At 38.3% G+C, this 21,892-nt stretch overlaps 1 protein-coding gene across 1 annotated transcript in view; it reads right to left on the bottom strand.

Annotated features, from left to right (window-relative positions):
• Positions 1 to 4,963, bottom strand: part of LOC149236036 (two-component response regulator ORR21-like) — a 41,779-nt gene extending 36,816 nt beyond the window's left edge. The window contains exons 1-4 of the mRNA XM_089368753.1: positions 4,720 to 4,963; positions 3,481 to 3,633; positions 3,027 to 3,368; positions 2 to 78 (exon numbers count right to left, since the gene is read on the bottom strand). Coding sequence (XP_089224879.1) covers positions 2 to 78; positions 3,027 to 3,368; positions 3,481 to 3,633; positions 4,720 to 4,939 — 792 coding nt within the window. The 5' untranslated portion in view covers positions 4,940 to 4,963. The remainder of the gene's footprint in view (position 1; positions 79 to 3,026; positions 3,369 to 3,480; positions 3,634 to 4,719) is intronic.
• Positions 4,964 to 21,892: the final 16,929 nt, after the last annotated feature.

Raw genomic sequence — 21,892 nt, 5'->3', positions numbered from 1 at the left:
CCTGCAAATGGCTTGCAACGTTCTCTGGTGTAAGTCCTTCGATATTCATGATCGCTAGAATTTTCTTCGGACCTGCATCTGTATCACAAGAAATTGAAATATCATTTTTGAATTATGCATGCCTGTGATAGATCTATGCTACATCTGTATCACAAGAACCTGAAATATCATTTTTGGATTCTATATGCCTGTGACAGACATATGTGCCATCAGAATTAAGGAGAACCATCAATGCTCATCAATTGTTTAAATGACATTGAGAAATTTGAATAATTTATTAGTGTTTAAGCTACTGGGTGAAATAGCTTGGTCAGGAGTTCTATTGGGAAAAGCAGAAATAATCACTTAATGGCAAAATAATTTACACAATGAACCTAACAAAACTAAATCCAAGAAGCTTAATTTCGTGGGGATTTATATGCGTCACAATCATAGATGTGTAAGATGCAATTAAAACATTTAATAAATTTAATATCTAACAAATTTGTTTTAATAAATTTAACATTTAACAAATTTAATTTAATGTGTATGTTATTATATATAATTAAGATAGAACTTACCCCGAAGGGGTAAGTGATTGAGCTTTCGGCTCAGTGAGTGAGCCTTCGCCCCCCGCCTTGATGGTGGGCCCCATCCTTGACCCTTGAACCCTTGATCCTTGAGCCTTGAACCTTCGGCCAACCTCCATCACCTTATCAACTATTAGCGTATGATCCTCAAATGGGTGAATCATCTACAACTTCCTCATTATAGCTACTGTAGAGGTGGGTCAGATTCATGAATTGTAGAATCTAAATTGGTTTTGTAATAATTTTTTGTAACTTATTACAGTGTTCAATTTATTTTGAAATCCCAAACTTTAATTCATTGGGTTGTTTTCGTTCATCTGATTTCTTAAATATAAAAAATAAGTACTAAAAATAATTTGTGAAAATTTAACTTAACATTTAACTTAGCACTTGTAAATTTGACTTTGCTTTTTAATTTTTGCTTTTCAATTTTTCATAATATTTCAAAAGCTATAAGAAAATTTAAATAAAATGGCAAATGTCGTTTGAGTTAGTTAGTGATAGATACTATTCGACTTGTCTCTTGTTTATCACATATTCGAAATACTTCAAAATTTATAATCATAAAATGATAGGTAAATACCAAAAACAAAATAACTAGGGCAACGACATTAATAATGTCTTAAGAAGATGCTCATCATTTACAATCATAAAATGATAGGTAAATACCAAAAACAAAATAACTAGCGCAACGACATTAATAATGTTTTAAGAAGATGCTCATGGTTTTCCACCTTTTATAAACTAATGGGCATATGAAAATGTAGTTGGCTTATATCAACTACATTTACTAATGTGCTTGGCATATGGAAATGGTGTTACCAATGGGCATATGGAAATGGCATTGGCTTATATCAACTACATTTACTAATGTGGTTGGCATATGGAAATTGTGTTGGCTTATATCAACTACATTTACTAATGTGGTTATATTAGTTGACTATCAACTTATAAGAGGTGGATTTGTTGATCATAGTTGAAGAGGGTTGATGAGGTTGACCAAAATTGAATATGGTTGAGAAAGACTAAATGAGTTAGAACATAATCAGCCATTGATACAACAATATACTCATGTTACATCAATTTAACAATGTTAATCAATACCATTTGACATAACTCTTATTTATCAAATTTTCAAAATATTTTAAAATCTACAATTAAAATAAAATAAAATTACAATAAATACCAAAAGCAAAATAACAAGGCACAAAAAACCAAAATATCCCAAACATTGAACATTGCCTCAATCTAAAAGCTTAAAGCCTAATCTAATAATTTTCCCTATTCCCGTGCAATCTTTCTTCCCTTGTCAGGATTAGAGGACCCAATAAGGCAAAGATATCTAACTCAGTTTAAAATGTAAAAACTCAAAGTTTAATCTTGTAGTATTAGGATTTTCCTAGGGAGCAATATCATACCATTTTCATATTGGGAGATATTTATTGAGGAAAAAATGACATAATATATTGGGGGATATATATGGGGTAGGGGATTTTATATTGGTAATATAAAAAATGGAGTTTAAAGTTAATGAAAAAATATAAAGGGGTATAAATTTTTTTTAATGAAAATAGGTGTTTTTAAATTGGGAAGGTATATTAAATTCATATTGGTAGAGGGTTAAATAATGTGATTTTTAGAAGTATTTTCCAATACGTAGTCAAATTAAAGGCATTATTAGACATTATTTAATATACCACAAGATTCATTGAATAATTGTAATAATTTTCAATGTAATATGGTAATCTTCCTTCCCATTAAAAAATCTAACCCAATAAGGAAAAACATCTGATCCCAGAAAAAATCTTATATACGGATGGATTACATGTATAGTTCAGACTGCTAAGTCACTTTAAAATAAGAAATAGGGAAAACTAGATCCCAGAAAAAAAAATCTTATATACGGATGGTTACATGTATAACTCAGACTGCTCTTAGCATTTTGGCTCAACTTCATTCTTTGGCCCAGAAATTAGAGTTTACTGCAGTCCCTTTGCTACGGGAATTTGCAACAGACACTATGTTACAAGATTTGCTACACCTGAAACGGAGCCTATTTGATAATCCATTTAACAAACCAAAAAACACCATCACGCCGAACAATCTGATAAATCCGAATTATCTAGTTAATGTCATTATATCTCTGTTTAGTCCCATTATGCCTCATTATATCTTCTTATACTTTTGTGACACTTAATAGCCCTTATCATAACTTGTTACGCTACTCCCTCGTTATATCTGGTTATGCTTTTGTATTTTGAACGCATGGAAAATGAGAAATGAATCCATAAAAGATCAAACCACTTTTCCAGCCACGAAATATTCCCAACAATTTCCAAACTCTGTGTCACCGGACAGCTAAATTAATAAGAACTAACAGCAGTTGCTGAACTCTGAACATACCCTAATTTATTTTTGATGTGTGATAAATAAAAAAGACAGGCATGCGGGGCTTACTGTCTACTCCGGTTTGATTGACTGCTTTCACAAACTTCCCATGGAGTTGATCAGTCCAATGCACGCGGCCTGTCTGGAGGCTCTTAATGTCATGCACCACTTGACCGCCGCCGAGTTTTCGCTTCTTGGAAGCTGTCGACACACCCCACACTCTGCCGTGGTCTGACAAATCTCCGTGGCTTTTCTCGAGCTGATGACGATGATTTTGCTCTCCATGGCTGCGAACGACGTGCTGCCATATGGTCTGAATCTCTTCCATTCTGATGGGCTTTAGCAGGTGATTGGAGGCGCCGCCTCTTATGCTTCTCATTACAACATCTGTTTCACTATTCGCAGACATCACTGCACACCCGATCCAAAAATTTAGGGTACTGAACTGCGGCGCTAATAGTGCTCGGAGAACTAAAAATGGAAAAATGGTATTTATTCATTTAGACTTAATCACTTTACTTACTTATCACGGGCACCCCCAATCCAATACCGACGGCCTCTAGTAATTTGAAGCCATCTGCGCTAGGCAGGTAGACGTCGCTCATCACAATATCAAATCTGTCTCTGTTCTCCATTACCAAAGAAATTGCTTCGGAAACGCTTGTGCATGCTGTCACTAATACCAACCACAACGCAACAAGCAGACACATGTCAGTACGTCTTTCCATGCAGTATCCGCTCATGATAATTCCCCTCTCTTTTTATAATAAGTCTTCAATGCATTATATGCTCACGTTAATTCCTCTCTAACTATTGTAATTCTTCTTTCTCTAACTATTTATTTAGAAGTATTTGAATTTTTAACTCTATATAGATTCAGTATCCGGAAAATCTTTGATTTTGAGTTTTTTTTTTGAGTTTTAATTTTCTTAAAAATTCATTTAAATGCGCTTTTAATGAAAAATATTAGAGCCACTTCAATTAGAAAGATTATATATTTTAAAATTATAAATTTAATTACCACATTTCTAACAAAATTCATTACAAAATATGCCCAAAGTAAGCTTTATACTCGGACGAGAATAGACCATAGATTTATTTGTGTCCATTGTTAGCGTTTGTGAGTTTCAATTTTCGTGCTTTTATCAATTGAAAATTTAAATGATGGTGGGGAATTACATCGTTTGTATGGTTGGATTGGGAGAAATTTGTATAGTTTGAAAGGTAAAAGAGATAAAATACAAATTTAATACACATTGGTTGAAGCTTTTCTATTGATCACATCACATAATTATGATTACAATAAAACAGATGATTACGATAATTATGATTACAATAAAACATTATAATAAAACAGATGATTACGATAAAATTAGTGAAGAATATTTAATTTTTTTTAGAATAACTTGTTAAAATAATTTGGCATACAACCCCACAATAAATTAAACTATAGACTAAATTAAACTATGACTTAACACACAACCCCCACACTAAATTAGAACACGACTTAAGTTTTAGAGAACTCTTCATGCCCGGGCATAATTAGCTTATTTTAAGCGGTGTCGAAATAGTTGTAGAATTAGCCTGATAAGGTTGTTCCACATGCAAAATTACTTTAGATCGCAGTCATTGTAGATCCTAAATCTTTGGCGACAGTACACAGATCATGACGAAAGTGATGTGCAGTCCAGGGTTTATTATTCGCCATGGCAAAGAAGGTTGAGGATGCAAAATCAATGCAACACATGGCGAATACACTCACCGTTGTAATCACATTGCAGGAGCAGTCTCTCCAAGACAGCGAGGCAAACAGTGTCGTCGTCCACCACCAGAACACGGAGTCCTTTTGGAAACAATTTCTCCCGCCTTCTTTGATTTTCTGCCATGGGAGCAGCAGAGAGAGCGACGTCTCCTACAACAGAACACCTCAGGCGTTGCCTCTGCCTGTTCAACATGATGCTCTCTGCCACTAATGGACGCATAGCTCAGATGAAATCCATCTTTAACTCCCCCACAACCATAGCTTGCTGTGGCTATAGAGTTAGCTTTAATAGCAAAGTCCCATCTGAGTATTGGGTCAAACTATCCCTACTGCTATGCAGACAAACGTCACACAGCCGTCTGCAGATATTACGTAAACGGCAGCGCCTAACCAGCTTGCCATAGGGCATTAAATGCCTGGGGATATGCAGGCTGGTTAACGCGATAATACGCGAGCAGGGAGTTTTGGCATTAAATAATATTTAGGCTTTCGCATGTTATTGGGCTAACCAGCCTGCATATCCCCGGGCATTTAATGCCCTATGGCAGGTTGGTTAGGCGCTGCTTTAAGTAAACCAACTTTTTCTCCACCTCATGTCAGTTTCGATTCCCGTCCTAATTTCTCGCCATGTGGCGACCATAAATTCTACTTTTATCATCTTCCGTAGACCAAATTTCTGAGCTACATTTTTTAGACATTTCACGTGTCCGCATGCCAACATCGGAGCCGGGGATTGAGACCGGGGGTTAAATTTGACGTGTGATCTTACCCGTCAAGGAATTTTTTATGACGTTTTTATTTTTAAACTGCCCATCATATGACTTTTAAAATTTATTTGTACAAGTTTCATCTAATTTCAAATTGTACTCATAATTGTTCAAATTTTTCATTTTTTGTTGTACAATTCGGCTCAAGTCTCATTGCTACACTTTGTTTTGAGACCTGCTGATCAAATTTTTCTGCAAATTTTCCAGATTGTTCAAATGTTCTGAGCTTTTTTGTTTAAAATGGAAATACTGATAAAATAGATGGAAAATATATATAGAAACAACAAAAAATAATATTATGAAGTCAAAAAATATATATTCATAATTACTTTCACATGAAAATAATGAATGTTAATATTGTTGCAATAAATTTGACAAAAATAATTCACTCACAGCTATCATGTTTTCCATTTGAGTCACTACCAATTTACAGTGACAGAAGTTCTTGTCAGCTTCTGGATACACAGAAATCAATAAACCCTGACTACACGTGTACACGATACTGATAAATTTGCATGCAAAATAAAAATACTGGTGTGTTTTTTTTAATCATGGAAGGAATGAGTGGACATTGAGAAGGCCGACAACACCGAATGTAAAGATTGTGGACGGTAAATCCACAATTTCCAGTAGTGGATGTTCAGCTAAATCTCAGAAGCAAACAAATCCATTTATGGCTGTTTACAAGCTTATAGGTGAGCAAATCAATCTGCATTGAAACCATTTTTATCTTATATACAGATTCGGCTCTATAAGGACAGTTTGGCTGAGTAACATGAAAACACGGTTAAAAACTTAAATATGTATTTTAACTTTTGCAAATTCTCGAAATGCTTCATTGGTGAATTTTGAAGAATTTTTTTCATTACTTATCAATAATTTGTCCAAAATTTTAAAATTGCACCTGTAATTCCTTCAATTTTTTGCTATTTCCGCAATGATTGCACTCTGGAAGTTTAGGGTTTTTTTAAGTGAACGACATGCTTGAAATTACAATTTTAACCATGTATAAATAAGAACATGCAAGTATTTAGTACATAGTGTACACCTAAATTATGGACATACTATAAATGCCGAGATTACAAGGATAGATAATCTGACTTGAAAATTTCAAGGCTTCACTTGGAGAGATTTTAACCTATTCTGGAGGGCACTGGGTGTGGCTCTCTAATCAATGATACACTGACAAAACTGAGAGAAAGAAAGCTAGGTGCAAGGAAATTTGACCGAATCTGTTTGGCTTGCCTGGTAAAAAAAGTTGCAGGTGCAAAGAACTTTCACTGAATCTATGTGATTAAATTTGAATAAAGTTATTTAACAATACCACTGAAAGATCAACGCTGTGTCTATTGGAATTAAAGCAAAGCACATCCAAAAAAATAAAATGTGGCACCACACAATTATATCATCCCATCCATGAATCACTTCAAGAAATTAGCAGCTATAACAGTGTAATTGTTATTTGTACAGAGAGAGAGGGAGGGATTTCAAAAACCTGGCAATGCAAAATTTAAGTTGGGCACTGCTCTTCCGCCCTGGCGAATCGGCGATGTATATAAACTGATGACAAAAGCTGAAAACTCAACAGAAATCGCACTAGACACACGACCAGAACTCTGTTGGGGACTGGGGTTGATGTTGGTTTTCACTGTGTAGCATCTCTGGTGCAAAAGTATAGTTGACAACTCAGCCCTCGCAGTCGCCGCTCGAGCATACATTCCCAGAATTGTATTTTTTAATGAAAATCCAATCACCGATTCACCTTGTAACTTGTTACTTAAGTTTCCATATCTTTCCATATCTTGGACACGCGGGCGGCGGTAGTCTGGTACAGTGGTAAGTTTACAGTGGTAAATGCTCAAGCGCTAAATCTGAATGCGAATTGAATGCCATCCGATCACTGTCCTTTATCAGTGAACGCTAAACTTGGTAAGTTTACAGTGGACCAGTGGTAAATGCTCAAGCGCTAAATCTGAATGCGAATTGAATGCCATCCGATCACTGTCCTTTATCAGTAAACGCTAAACTTGCAAGTTGCATGTTGGCAGTTGCCCCGACCGGAGATTATAACTTACATTGTAACTTACAGCCTACAGGTATGACATAAGGTTAAATATATATATAAAAGAAATTTATAAAAAAAAAAAAATTTAAATTTTTAATTTTTAAACCTGCCCGTCAATATGACGTTTTTGGAAATTAATGGCAAGTTGCCCCTGACATGGAAATTTAAAACTCAAACGTATTTTACAGGTAAAAAAGAGAAATACAAGCATACAGGCGTCAAATTTAACCCCTGATTGAGACTCTCCGTCGGTGTGGCTTATGCTCCCTTGGCAAGCGTCCTTTAAAGACGCCACAGGTCTGTTTCAATAGGTTTTGTTTGGATCTTTCCAAATGTGTTTGTGAATTTGTAACCTGCTAATAGATCTGTTAGATTCTGGGTAGGATTTTGTCATTTCAATTATTTCGATTTGTATAAGTGTGTCAGGGTCAGATCTTCTTCATGTCACCTTGTGAATGCTACACAAACCATATAAATGTTGTATAAACTATATCAAATGTGTTATTAAAACTGATTATTTCTCCCATCAATTCTCCAACAATATGGGAAGAAAAAAACATGTAATTACAATATTCCTGACTTTAATTTCCCGCGGATGCTGCCAAACTCCTTTAGTGTTAATTGTTCGACAGGCCCTGTGCAGTTCACTGAAATGACGGCGGCGGTGTAAGTTATTATCTCGACGCCACGTGAGGTGACAGATGTTTGGCCATGGATAACCGATAAGGAGTGTGAACCTTTTCTATCAGTTCGGTACGTTCTGCCTTTAATAGGGTTATACGTGCCTGCTGTCCCGTGTCACCAAATCTCTGTTCCCTTGGAGACTTTATTGGGTGCAGAGCTGTCTCCCGTGGCTTAGGCTTAAGTATGAAAAAATATTTTTAAGCATGTTGGATAATGAACTGATTTGCCAAACGTTGCTTTTTTGGAACGGTAGGTATGATCGAATGAGTCATAGTAAACGTTGAGGCTTTTAGAAGTTACTCGTTTGAATCTTGTGTTTCTTTTATGATGTGTAGTATAAATTCCGTTTTTGGTCATGATATATGGTTTATGTCTAGTCTAAGATATATTAGATTTTGTGGAAGCAGATATGTTTGATATCGTGAAACTTGTTTTTTTTATTGGTTTGACATCATGTTGAATTATTTAAATTTTGGAAAGATGTCTCTTCTCGCAACATTTCTCCTCAAGTGACTCTGAGATTTAATGAATAGACTCGGTTGGATCTCAGATTTATTGCTAATGTGTCAAAATGGACAAACTTGATTGGATCTCAGTTTTGTGTTATATCTACCTCTCTTGGTACAAAAGTACAAAACCAACTTATTGACTTTACATTTCCGTAATTCCTTCTTAATATTATGGAATATAAGTTGATCAAGAGTTTAGAAATGGAAGGTTAATTTGCAAGTGAATTACTATTGCTTAAATGACTAAGTACAACTTACATCTTCTTTTGGAGGTATGAAATTTTCCTTTTACAAGGAATTTTTTAGTTACTTTAATTGGTATTCATCTAATTAATATGGTTGTCTACCGTCATCTTGTAGGGTGTAAAGTTACATAACATGATGACTCGAGCAAATGTAATCTGGAAAAATCTTTTAAAGTTTTTATTGACGAAATACATGTTAGTATCTTTTGTTACTATTTTTTTTTTAATATTATAAGAAAAATTTGCAACCAAAGACTTCAGGACATTTACCAAAATATGTCGTTTTTCACTATATCATAGTTGTTATGTCTGAGATTTGCTACTTTTAGGTTGAAGAGAACTAGTTCCTGAACTCACAATAATATCTATAGTGGTTTTCACACTTCACGACAGACAAGATGAAAATCAAACCAAAAAAAGAACAACAAAATGAGCGTAAATAGGAGACACACAGGGTTTTGTAGAATAATGAACATATACTTCAATTATGAACTACAAAAAAATGTGTTAAATTGTTTGGATTTAGGTTACCATGATTAGGGCTCAACTCCATGCTTATTAGGTATTTGAAACATGTTTAACAAGTGTTGGTGCATTTTTTTTCATTGCATTCTAGCCATTTGAGATTTCTGAATGCAAATATTGGGATATTTCTACAAGTGTTGATGAATGTTTGATTGTTAAGTTCTAGTTGCTTCGCATTTATGAATACAATTATTGGATCACTTATTAAGGGATACTTGGAATCTTATGAGTTGTATTATTTTGTAGACAGACCACTCCAGTGTGCAAATGCACATACCTAGAACATAGGTTTTTAGTTGTTAACATTGGACACACTATAATTTTTTTCTCTAGAAATGTTTTTTGATTTAATTTAAATATTTTCTCAAAATATTTAAACATAATAAAACAAGGATAAAAGGAAAAATCATGCTGATAATTCATCTCATGCAGGAATTTTAAGTTACTACACAAGTTTTAGTGAAGAGTAGAATTCGTGGGACTTTGGAGAACACACAAGTTTCTCCGAAGGATAGTCTTGTCATTCCCACATTTCATCACTTGCTAGGACTCGGAAAACTAATTTTTTGCGGAGAAGCCAACCACGACAAATGGTAATGTCTCAGGTGACCACCATGAAGCTAGTTTCTCAAAAGGATAGTCTTGTCATTCCCACATTTCATCACTTGCTAGGACTCGGAAAACTAAATTTTTGCGGAGAAGCCAACCACAACAAATGGTAATGTCTCAGGTGACCACCATGAAACTTCCTCTTCGAAGGAGGAAGACAACGACGAGGTACAAGGTCAAGCAATGAAGCAAGGATGACTTTAGGGGAGTTAGGGATAATGTTCGAAATAACTCTTACAAGTATAAATCTTGAAATTGAAGAGATTGTTGTGCCACTTGACATATTTCCCTTACAATATCCACCAACTTCCATTTTTATTTTGGCGGGTTTTGTCAATGTTGTTAAACTGGTGCAAAGCATCTTCTTCTTCTTCACTACTTGATGGGACCAGCCTACCACTTTACAGCTTGTCGTAGTTAAAATGATTATGTGATGTTTATATGTTTGATTGAATAATTCAGTTGTGATTACACGTGGGAGGAATGCACCGTCAGGTATTTTGGGTTTGTATTATGTGGCATTCAATTACACAATTATGAATGGGTACTTGCCTCAGATTTCGTATTCCCACTCATTCATATGCTTGAACCCTTTGTTCGTCGTTCATTTTGGTCATCTGTTGTTGGCTTGTCAAGGGTTTTCTCTGCTATGCTCTGTAAGTTTTGGTAAGCAACTTTGTTGTGAGCCTTGGGCGCACCTCTGGTTGTTTCCAGTATTGGCTCCTTACTGTGTGCATGGTTTCTCTTAAACCTTGGTTCACTGGCAGTTGTGATTTGCTCTATAGCTACCTGGGTAAGTGATACTTCTATTGTGGTTTGTTTTCCTTCTATTGTTGGTTCAACAGGCCGCTGTATTTCATGTTTTATGCTGGTATTTCTCGTTCTGGTTGGCAAATTAGTGATTGGCTTGTCTCTAGGCTCAAATCAATGGAATTCTTTCGTCCTTGGCTTAAAACGCAGGTAGTCTTTCTTCTTTGTTTCAATTTGTGATTCTCTTTCAACAACTTCTAACCTGGTTTGCTCCTTCATCTCTGTAGTTAGTCGGAACTTTGGGTGGAATGTCTGTCTTCGGCTCTCACTCCAAATTCTCCGGTAAAGTGGATGCAATTTCCATTGGTTGTTCTCTCCAGGATTTGTACTTTCACTTCGACAACAATATATTTTCTAACACCTGTGTGTCATTTGCTGTGTAGGTATTGAGGGTTTGCGGTTGGAGGTCTCAGCGTTGTATGCCTTGGTCTGGTCCGGTAGGCTCTGCTTCTTTGTATTTTCTTCAGTCCTCGGTCTGGTTTCAGTTTAGGCTGTCTGGTCATATGGCTCAATGCTTGTCGTTTGACTCACGCTATGAGTGATGCTCTATCGTTTTGAGGTCTGGACTTCCATTGTTTCGTTGACTGCCATCTTCTGTATGTGGATGCAATTTTCTCTCGAAACCCTCACCTAGGGTTTGTCGTTCATGGTTTGAACGTTTACGGCTTGGTCTTTACAGTACTGCTATGTAACTGTTATACACTAGACTTTTCAATTTTGAAAGAAAAATCCTTCAAGAAAACATAATGGGATTTGGTTTTGATATACCTGAATGACATTTGCTTTTCGTTTACTCCGAATGCCTGGCCTGAACTGCAGTTATGATTCTTCAATTTTGCTTGTGATTATATGAACATGCACGAATGATGTAGATACACTGGTAATTTTGTATGACTATCAATTTATATGTATGGTGGAAGTTTTCGTCCGGCCGTGTGTGCTTGGCCTGTACCGAAACTGTTTGTATCACTCTTGGTCTATCTTCATTGTTTGCTACAAATGAATTATAAACCCTCGTATTGTATCTGTTCTTCTGTCTCGTTATGAGAACTAGTTCTTTTTCTCAGGAAAACAAAAAGAATTAATTTCAAGAATCTGTGTACAGTTAGTTGTCTGCTCAGATAGTCATCAATTGGAAAACACAATAGAGTACAGTAGAACATACAGATGGATAGAACTTAGTTTCTTTGTTATTGTTATTATTCGAGTGCGAGAGGTACTGAACCCCGTACATGACTTTTGCTGTTACATTTATATGTTTATGGTTCCAGTTAATGAAACTGTACAGTTGCTTTTCAGTTATAGACTTTACAGTTACATGGTTATTAGTCATTCGGTTCTGTCCTTATGACAAGATTTTCCTTTTAGACACATTTGTCTTTTTCTTTTTAAAATAATAGGACAATTATTAATCCATGACTTATTAGCAACAGACAAACAAATAACCCTAACCGATCAAACCTACCCTTGACTAATTTAGAGATTAAAATAAAAATAAAAATCCTACCTCCTATTCTGTCAACTAACATAAAGACAAATAAAAAGTTAACTCAACTCTTCAACCTGGCGGAGACCGACACCCGATCATGTTACCTGAGCTAGATGCTCTTGCATCAGGCTCCCGGGCAAAAGAAAATCATGACTCCGGTCCATGAGCTCCTCAACTAAAGAACCTATCTGCTAAATCTGCGTGGCATCAAGCCAAGAACTGTCCTCGATAGGACGGTTCTTCCACTTGACTAGGTATTGCACATACTCCTTCCGCCGAGTTCGTTTGGCCACCTAAGTATCGAGAATGCGCTCGATCTCACGAGGCTGAACGTAAGGCATCTGTCTCATCCAAGCTTCTCCTCCATCTTGGGTATTCCATGTAGGCCGCATGGTTCTATCTTCTTCCTTCTCTTCTGGGTCAACCGTGTAGGGAAACAGATCTGCTACATTAAAGATAGGTGAAATGCCTATTCCCAGTGGCAATTGTATCTCATAGGCATTTGCCGAAAATTTCCGAAGGACTTTGCAGGGTCCTATCTTTTATACTTTAACTTATTGTATGTACCCCTAGGGAAGCATTCCTTGAGCAAATGAGCGAGGACTTCATCTCCCACATTAAACTGTACTTCCCTTCTCTTCAAATCTGCTTGTTGTTCATACTTTAGGCTACTGTCCTATAATTTGATTTTTACCTGCTCATGCAAATCTCTCATCGCATTAGCGAAATTTTTCCCATCTGCGATTCGCCTTTCCTGCAGTCCAAGATCCTGCAACTCATGCATTCCACAACGATGCATGTTGTACAGGATTTGAAATGGATTGAAGCCTGTGCTACGGTTAGGCAAGTCGTTATAAGCAAACTCTTCCTGTGCCAGCACTCGATCCCACATTCGCGAATTCTCTCCAACTAAGCTTCGTAGAAGGTTTCCTAGATGCCTGTTTACAACTTCTGTTTGTTTGTCTGTTTGCGGATGATAAGAAGAACTGTAACTTAGCTGTGTGTCCATTTTCTTCCACAGGGTACGCCAAAAGTGTCCTGTAAACTTCACATCCCTATCCGACAGAATAGATTTAGGCAACCCATGTAAACTGACAATCTTTGTGAAAAACAAGTGGGCCACATGAGTGGCATCACTGGTTTTTCTGCAAGGGATGAAATGCGCCATTTTCAAGAATCTGTCCACTACTACCATCACCAAGTCGTAACCTCGCTGTGTCTTAGTTAGACCTAGGACAAAGTCCAAGCTAACTAAGTCCCACGGTCTGCCTGGAACAGGTAATGGTTTGTACAGTCCCGTGTTTTGACTATGATCTTTCGCCAACTGGCACACTTTACATCTGGCCACAAATCGCTGCACATCCCTCTGCATCTTTGGCCAAAAGTAGAAATGACTGAGCTGCTCAAGTGTCTTGTCCATGCCTAAATGTCCAACCAAACCTCCACTGTGCTTCTCCCGAATAATATTCTCTCTCATCGAGCAGTCAGGTATGCATAGCTGTCCTCCCTTAAACAACAGTTTCTCCTGTAGGTTGTAATCCAACCATGGACTGTTATCTCTCACCAAGGGATTCTGACATGCCTCATAAGCCTCCTTAAAATCTGTATCAATCTGGTATAAGTCTTTTAAGTGCTCAAAACCCAACACTTGCACAATGCTTTCCTGCAGAAGTAGAGCTCTCCTACTTAGTGCATCTGCCACCTTGTTGGCTTGCCCGCTAATATGCTTCAATATGAAGTTGAAACTCTGCAAATACTCCACCCATTTGGTGTGTTTGTGGTTCAACTTGTGTTGTTGCATTACATACTGTAGTACAAAATTATCTAAAAACAGCACAAATTTGTTTCCCAACAGATAATTCCTCCAGTATTTTAATGCCTATATAACAGCATAAAACTCCTTATCATACGATGAATATTTCTGTCGACTTTCATTTAACTTCTCGCTGAAGAACGCTACAGGCTTATCCTCCTGGCTGAGTACAACTCCAATAGTCGTACCGCTAGCATCACAACGAACTTGAAAAAGCTTCTTGAAATTTGACAATCTCAGGATCAACCTCTCAGTGATATTTCTCTTTAATAACTAGAAACTTCTCTTCGTTGCATCTGTCCATCGAAAAGGCTGACTAGCCTTATTAATGGTGTCCAACATAGGTGCACAAATTTTGCTAAAATTCCTTATGAATTTTCAGTAAAATATCGCTAGTCGATGAAAGATACGTACCTCGAATAATTTTTTTGGAGATGGCCAATTAACTATCACCACAACCTTCTCTGGATCCATCTTCAGTTCATTTTCTGCTATTACAAAGCCCAAATAAATCAATTCCTTCTACAAAAAAGTACATTTCTTCAAGTTTATTAGCAGTTTATTCTGCTGTAATTTTTCCAGCACCTTCCATACATGTTGAAGGTGTTCTTGCCTTGTCCTGCTGAAAATTAGTATGTCGTCCAGGTACATTATCACAAATTTCCCGATGTACTCCTTCAGCATCTCATTCATCAACCTCATAAATGTACTGGGCGCATTGCTCAATCCAAATGGCATGACCAGCCATTCATACAGTCCCTCATTCGTCTTAAAGGTTGTCTTCTATTCGTCCCCCTCTCATATCTGAATTTGATGGTACCCACTCTTCAAGTTTATCTTAGACAAATATGCTACCCCGCTTAAACAATCCATCATGTCATCCATCTGTGGCAATGGGAACCTGTACCGGATGGTGATTTTGTTGATGGCCCTTGAGTCTGTGCACATCCGCCACTCTTCTCCCTTCTTGGGAGCGAGAACCATTGGGACTGCGCAAGGGCTCAAAGTTTCCCTTATCAATCCCTTGTCTAGCAATTCTTGCACCTGCTTCCTAATCTCTTCATTGTCCTTGGGGCTCATTCGATATGCCGCTTTGTTCAGCAAACTGGCTCTGGGTATGAAGTCAATATGATGACTTATACTCCTTTTGGGGGGTAATTTGTCTAGCAAGTCATCCACCACTATATCCGTAAATTCCTGCAACATCTGCTGGATTTCTGTAGGTAAATCTGATACCTCTATATGCAACAACATTGTCCTTGCTTTCTTTACAACTGCATAACCCATCTCACTGTCCTCAACTTGTTTTAGAAACTATTTTCCACTAACCAACAATGCTCTTGGTTCACTTGTCCCTGTTGTCCCTTCTTCTTTGATGGGCACAAGTGTATGCTTAATTCCATCCTTGACAAACTTATAACAGTTCGTCAATACATTGTGTACCACTTTCCTGTTGTACTACCAAGGCCAGCCTAGCAGTATGTGACATACATCCATCGGCATGATCTCACAAACGAATTTATCCTTATATCTACCTATTTGAAACTCCACCTCGCACTGTTCATCCACCAGCAATTGATGGCCTTTTTGCAGCCATGAGACTCTGTAAGGGTTGGGATGTTTCAAGCGCTTCAATTCCAACTTTTCTACCATCTCTGTGGACACTAAGTTATCAGTACTACCGCTGTCAATAATTAACTTACAACACTTACCTCATGACTTACAAACTGTTCTAAACAAAGCCTTCCATTGTGTCTATTTGGTGACCTCCTTGACTGGTTTTAACAATACCTTGTGTAGCACCAGGGCTTCCCCTGTCTCTGGAGCATTTTCTGCTTCTTGGGGAGGTGTCGCTGCTTCTTCTGGTTGTGCAACATATGCACCCCTCTGTCCAGCTTGATCTGCCTCTGGACATTCAAATGATCGGTGTCCCCATTTATGACACCTGTAACATTGATAACCAGCCCCTCTTCCTTGGCCATTTCCCCTGCCTCACTGGGATGACCTACCACCTCTCGCATTATCACCTTTGTCCAGTGATCTGAAAGTTCTGGAACTGTTGCCTTCCTTGTTACTACTAGCAGTCCACCCTCTGCCATATGACTAGCCTTTTCCCCTGTCGGCTCCTTGTCCTCTCCAGGCATTCTGCCTTCTAGTAATTTTCTCTTCAGCTTTCATCGCATTGTGATACGCTTCTTCAGTGTTCTTTGGAGATAAAATACTGATTTCATCTAAAATTTCTAATCTTAACCCATTTACATACCTGGCTATTCTTTCCACGGTATCCTCTGTATATCCAGCTCTTAAGTTTACTCTATAGAACTCCTCCGTGTACTCCCTTACCGTCATTCCTTTCTGTCTCAGATTCTGCACTTGCCTATGTAGTGCAATCTAATAATATTTCGGCAGAAATCGGCCCTTCAACTTGGCCACCATCCTTGACTAGGTTTTAATCAGCATCTTGTTCAATCTCTTTCTCTCCGTGTGGTCACTATCCCACCACAGGGCTGCGTGTCCATTCAATTTCGTCGCAACGAACCTAACTCTGTGGTCTTCGTTGACTTCCTCACACTCGAAATACTTATCCATCTCGTTGATCCAATCCAATAAAACCTCTATGGACAGGTTGCCATCATAGTTTGGGAGTTCTGGTTTGGGTTTACTGCTTGCCACTAAAACAGACGTCAACAGTCTCACTTCTGGGGTCTCACCTTCCGGTCTATCTATTGCTGCTTCAGTTTCCTCTTCATTGTATCGCCTACCTCCTGGTCTCTTCTTCTCCCTGCCTCCACTGCCTCCAAACAGGCAACAAGAATTCTGATCTCCTCTCTCAGTCCTTCCTCTGCTATCCTTCGAACACCTCTGCCACAACCTCACCTTCCTCTTTCCATGTCTTCAATCAAATTCTCTTGCTCTGATACCACTTTGATGGGACCAACCCAACACTTTACAGTCTGTCGTAATTAAAATGACTATGTAATGTTTATATGTTTGATTTAATAATTCGGTTGTGATTACACGTGGGAGGAATGCACCGTCAGGTATTTTGGGTTTGTATTATGTGGCATTCAATTACACAATTATGAATGGGTACTTGCCTCGGATTTCGTATTCCCGCTCATTCCTATGCCTGAAACCTTTGTTCATCATTCATTTTGGTCATTTGTTGTTAGCTTGTTGAGGGTTTGCTCCGCTGTGCTCTGTAAGTTTTGGTAAGCAGCTTTGCTGCAAGTCTTGGGCGCGCCTTTGGTTGTTTCCAGTACTGGTTCCTTGCTGTGTGTGTGGTTGCTCTTAAACCTTGGCTCATTGGCAGTTGTGGTTTGCTCTGTAGCTGCCTGGGTAAGTGATACTTTTGTTGTGGTTTGTTTTCCTTCTGTTGTTGGTTCAACAGGGCACCGTATTTCAAGTTTTGTGCTGGTATTTCTTGTTCTGGTTGGCATCTTAGTGATTGGCTTGTCTCTAGGCTCAACTCGATTGCATTCTTTCGTCCTCGGCTTAAAACGCAGGTAGTCTTCCTTCTCTGTTTCAATTTGTGATTTTCTTTCCACAGCTTCTGACTTGGTTTGCTCCTTCGTCTCCACAGTTAGTCGGAAATTTGGGTGGAATGTCTGTCTTTGGCTCTCATTGAAAATTCTCAGGTAAAGTGGATGCAATTTCCATTGGTTGTTCTCTCCAGGCTTTGTACTTTCACTTCGGCAACAATATATTTTCTAACGCCTGTGTGTCATTCGTTGTGCAGGTATTGAGGGTTTGCGGTTGGAGGTCTTGGTGTTGTATGCCTTGGTCTGGTCCGGTAGGCTCTGCTTCTTTGTATTTTCTTCAGTCCTCGGTCTGGTTTTAGTTTAGGATGTCTGGTCGTATGGCTCAATGTTTGTCATTTGACTCATGCTATGAGTGATGCTCTATTGTTTCGAGGTCTGGACTTCCACTGTTTCATTGACTACCATATTCTGTATGTGGATGCAATTTTCTCTCGAAACCCTCACCTAGGGTTTGTCGTTCAAGGGTCTGCGTGTCTATAGTTATGTATGAGTAGGTGTTTGAAACCCTCACCTAGGGTTTGTCGTTCATGGTTTGAACGTTTACGGCTTGGTTTTTTATAGTACTGCTATGTAACTGTTATACACTGGACTTTGCAATTTTGAAATAAAAATGCTTCAGGAAAACATAATGGGATTTGGTTTTAATTTACCTGAATGATATTTGCTTTTGGTTTACTCCGAATGCCTGGCCTGAACTGCAGTTATGATTCTTCAGTTTTGCTTGTGATTATATGAATGCGCACGAACGTTGTAGATACGCTGGTAATTTTGTATGACTGTCAATTTGTATGTATGGTGGAATTTTTCGTCCGGCCGTGTGTGCTTGACCTGTATCAAAACTGTTTGTATCACTCTTGGTCTATCTTCACTGTTTGCTACAAATGAATTATAAACCCTCGTATTGTATATGTTCTTCTGTCTCATTATGAGAACTGGTTATTTTTCTCAGGAAAACAAAACGAATTAATTTCAAGAATCTATGTACAGTTAGTTGTCTGCTCAGATACTCATCAATTGGAAAACATAATAGAGTACAGTAGAACATACTGATGGACAAAACTTAGTTTCTCTGTTATTGTTATTATTCGAGTGTGAGAGGTACTGAACCCCGTAAATGACTTTTGCTGTTACATTTATATCTTTATGGTTCCAGTTAATGAAAATGTATAGTTGCTTTTCAGTTATAGACTTTACAGTTACATGGTTATTAGTCATTCAGTTCTGTCCTTATGACAAGATTTTCCTTTTAGACACATTTGTCTTTTTCTTTTTAAAGTAACAGGACAATTATTAATCCATGACTTATTAGCAACAGACAAACAAATAACCCGAACCGATCAAACCTACCCTTGACTAATTTAGAGATTAAAATAAAAATAAAAATCCTACCTCCTATTTTGTCAACTAACATAAAGACAAATAAAAAAGTTAACTCAACTCTTCGACCTGGCAGAGACCGACACCCAATCATGGTGCCTGAGCTGGATGCTTCTGCATCAGGCTCCGAGGCAAAAGAAAATCATGACTCCGGTCCATGAGCTCCTCAACTGAAGAACTTGTCTGCTCAATCTGCCTAGCATCAAGCCACGAACTGTCCTCGATAGGACAGTCCTTCCACTTGACCAGGTATTTTAGATACTCCTTCCGCCGAGTTCGTTTGGCCACCTAATTATTGAGAATGCGCTCGATCTTGGGAGGCTGAACGTAAGGCATCTGTCTCATCCAAACTTCTCCTCCATCCTGGGTATTCCATGTAGGCCGCATGATTCTGTCTTCTTCCTTCTCTTCTGGGTCAGCCGTGTAGGGAAACAGATATTATACATTAAAGATAGGTGAAATGCCTATTCCAGGTGGCAATTGTATCTCATAGGCATTTGCCGAAAATTTCCGAAGGACTTTGCAGGGTCCTATCTTTTTATACTTTGACTTATTGTATGTACCCCTAGGGAAGCGTTCCTTGCGCAAATGCACGAGGACTTCATCTCCCACATTAAACTGTACTTCCCTTCTCTTCAAATATGCTTGTTTTTTATACATTAGTCTGTTGTCCTGTAATTTGATTTTTACCTGCTCATGCAAATCTCTCATCGCATTAGCGAAATCTTCCCCATCTACGCTTCGCCTTTCTTGTAGTCCAAGATCCTACAACTCATGCATTCCACAAGGATGCATGCCGTACAGGATTTGAAATGGACTGAAGCCTGTGCTGCGGTTAGGCGAGTCGTTATAAGCAAACTCTTCCTGTGCCAGCACTCGATCCCACATCCGCGAATTCTCTCCAACCAGGCTTCGTAGTAGGTTTCCTAGACTCTTGTTTACAACCTCTATTTGTCCGTCTGTTTGCGGATGATAAGCAGAACTGTAACTCAGCTGTGTGTCCATTTTCTTCCACAAGGTATGCCAAAAGTGTCCAGTAAACTTCACATCCCTGTCCGACAGAATAGACTTAGGCAACCCATGTAACCTGACAATATTTGTGAAAAACAAGTGGGCCACATGAGTGGCATCACTGGTTTTTCTGCAAGGGATGAAATGTGCCATTTTCGAGAATTTGTCCACTACTACCATCACCAAGTTGTAACCTCGCTGTGTCTTAGGTAGAGCTAAGACAAAGTCCAAGATGACTAAGTCCCATGGTTTGCCTGGAACAGGTAATGGTGTGTACAGTCCCATGTTTTGACTGTGACGTTTCGCCAACTAGCACACTTTACATCTGGCCACAAATTGCTGCACATCCCTCCGCATCTTTGGCCAAAAGTAGAAATGACTGAGCTACTCAAGTGTCTTGTCCATGCCCAAATGTCCAGCCAAACCTCCACTATGCTTCTCCCGAATAATATTCTCTCTCATCGAGAAGTCAGGTATGCATAGTTGTCCTCCCTTAAACAACAGTTTCTCCTGGAGGTTGTAATCCAATCATGGCTTGTTATCTCTCACCAAGGGATTCTGACATGCCTCATAGGCCTCTCTAAAATCTATATCAGTCTCGTATATGTCTTTTAAGTGCTCAAAACCTAGCACTTGCATAGTGCTTTCCTGCAGAAGTAGAGCTCTCCTACTTAGTGCATCCGCCACGTTGTTGGCCTACCCACTAATATGCTTCAATACAATGTTGAAACTTTACAAATAACCCACCCATTTGGCATGTTTGTGGTTCAACTTGTGCTGTTGCATTACATACTGTAGTACAGAATTATCTAAAAACAACACAAATTCGTTTCCCAATAGATAATGCGTCCAGTGTTTTAATGCCTATATAACAGCATAAAACTCCTTATCATACGATGAATATTTATATCGAATTTCATTTAACTTCTCGCTGAAGAATGCTACAGGCTTATTCTCCTGGCTGAGTATAGCTCCAATAGCCGTACCGCTAGCATCACAACGAACTTGAAAAATCTTCTTGAAATCTGGCAATCTCAGGATCGGCCTCTCAGTGATCTTTCTCTTTAATAACTGGAAACTTGTCTTTGTTGCATCTGTCCATCGAAAAGACTGACTGGCCTTTTTAATGGTGTCCAACATAGGTGCAAAAATTTTGCTAAAATTCCTTATGAATTTCCAGTAAAAACTCGCTAGTCCGTGAAAGCTACGTACCTCGAATAAATTTTTTGGAGATGGCCAATTAACTATTGCCGCAACCTTCTTCGGATCAATCTTCAGTTCATTTTCTGCTATTACAAAGCCCAAATAAATCAATTCCTTCTACAAAAAAGTACATTTCTTCAAGTTTATTAGCAGTTTATTCTGCTATAATTTTCCCAGTACCTTCCATACATGTTGAAGGTGTTCTTCCATTGTCCAGCTGAAAATTAGTATGTCGTCCAGGTACATTATCACAAATTTCCCGATGTACTCCTTCAGCATCTCATTCATCAACCTCATAAATGTACTGGGCACATTGCTCAGTCCAAATGGCATGACCAGCGATTCGTAAGGTCCCTCAGTCGTCTCAAAGGCTGTCTTCCATTCATCCCCCTCTTGTGTCTGAATCTGATGGTACCCGCTCTTCAAGTTTATCTTAGAGAAATACGCTGCCCCGCTTAAACAATCCATCATGTCATCCATCTGTGGCAATGGGAACCTGTACCGGATGGTGATTTTTTTGATAG

The sequence above is a fragment of the Pinus tabuliformis genome, chromosome 8, assembly GCF_031772625.1.
Source record: "Pinus tabuliformis cultivar Carrire ecotype Pingquan chromosome 8, CPIR1, whole genome shotgun sequence".
Lineage (NCBI taxonomy): Eukaryota > Viridiplantae > Streptophyta > Pinopsida > Pinales > Pinaceae > Pinus > Pinus tabuliformis.
This window is presented reverse-complemented; position numbering and strand designations above follow the sequence as displayed.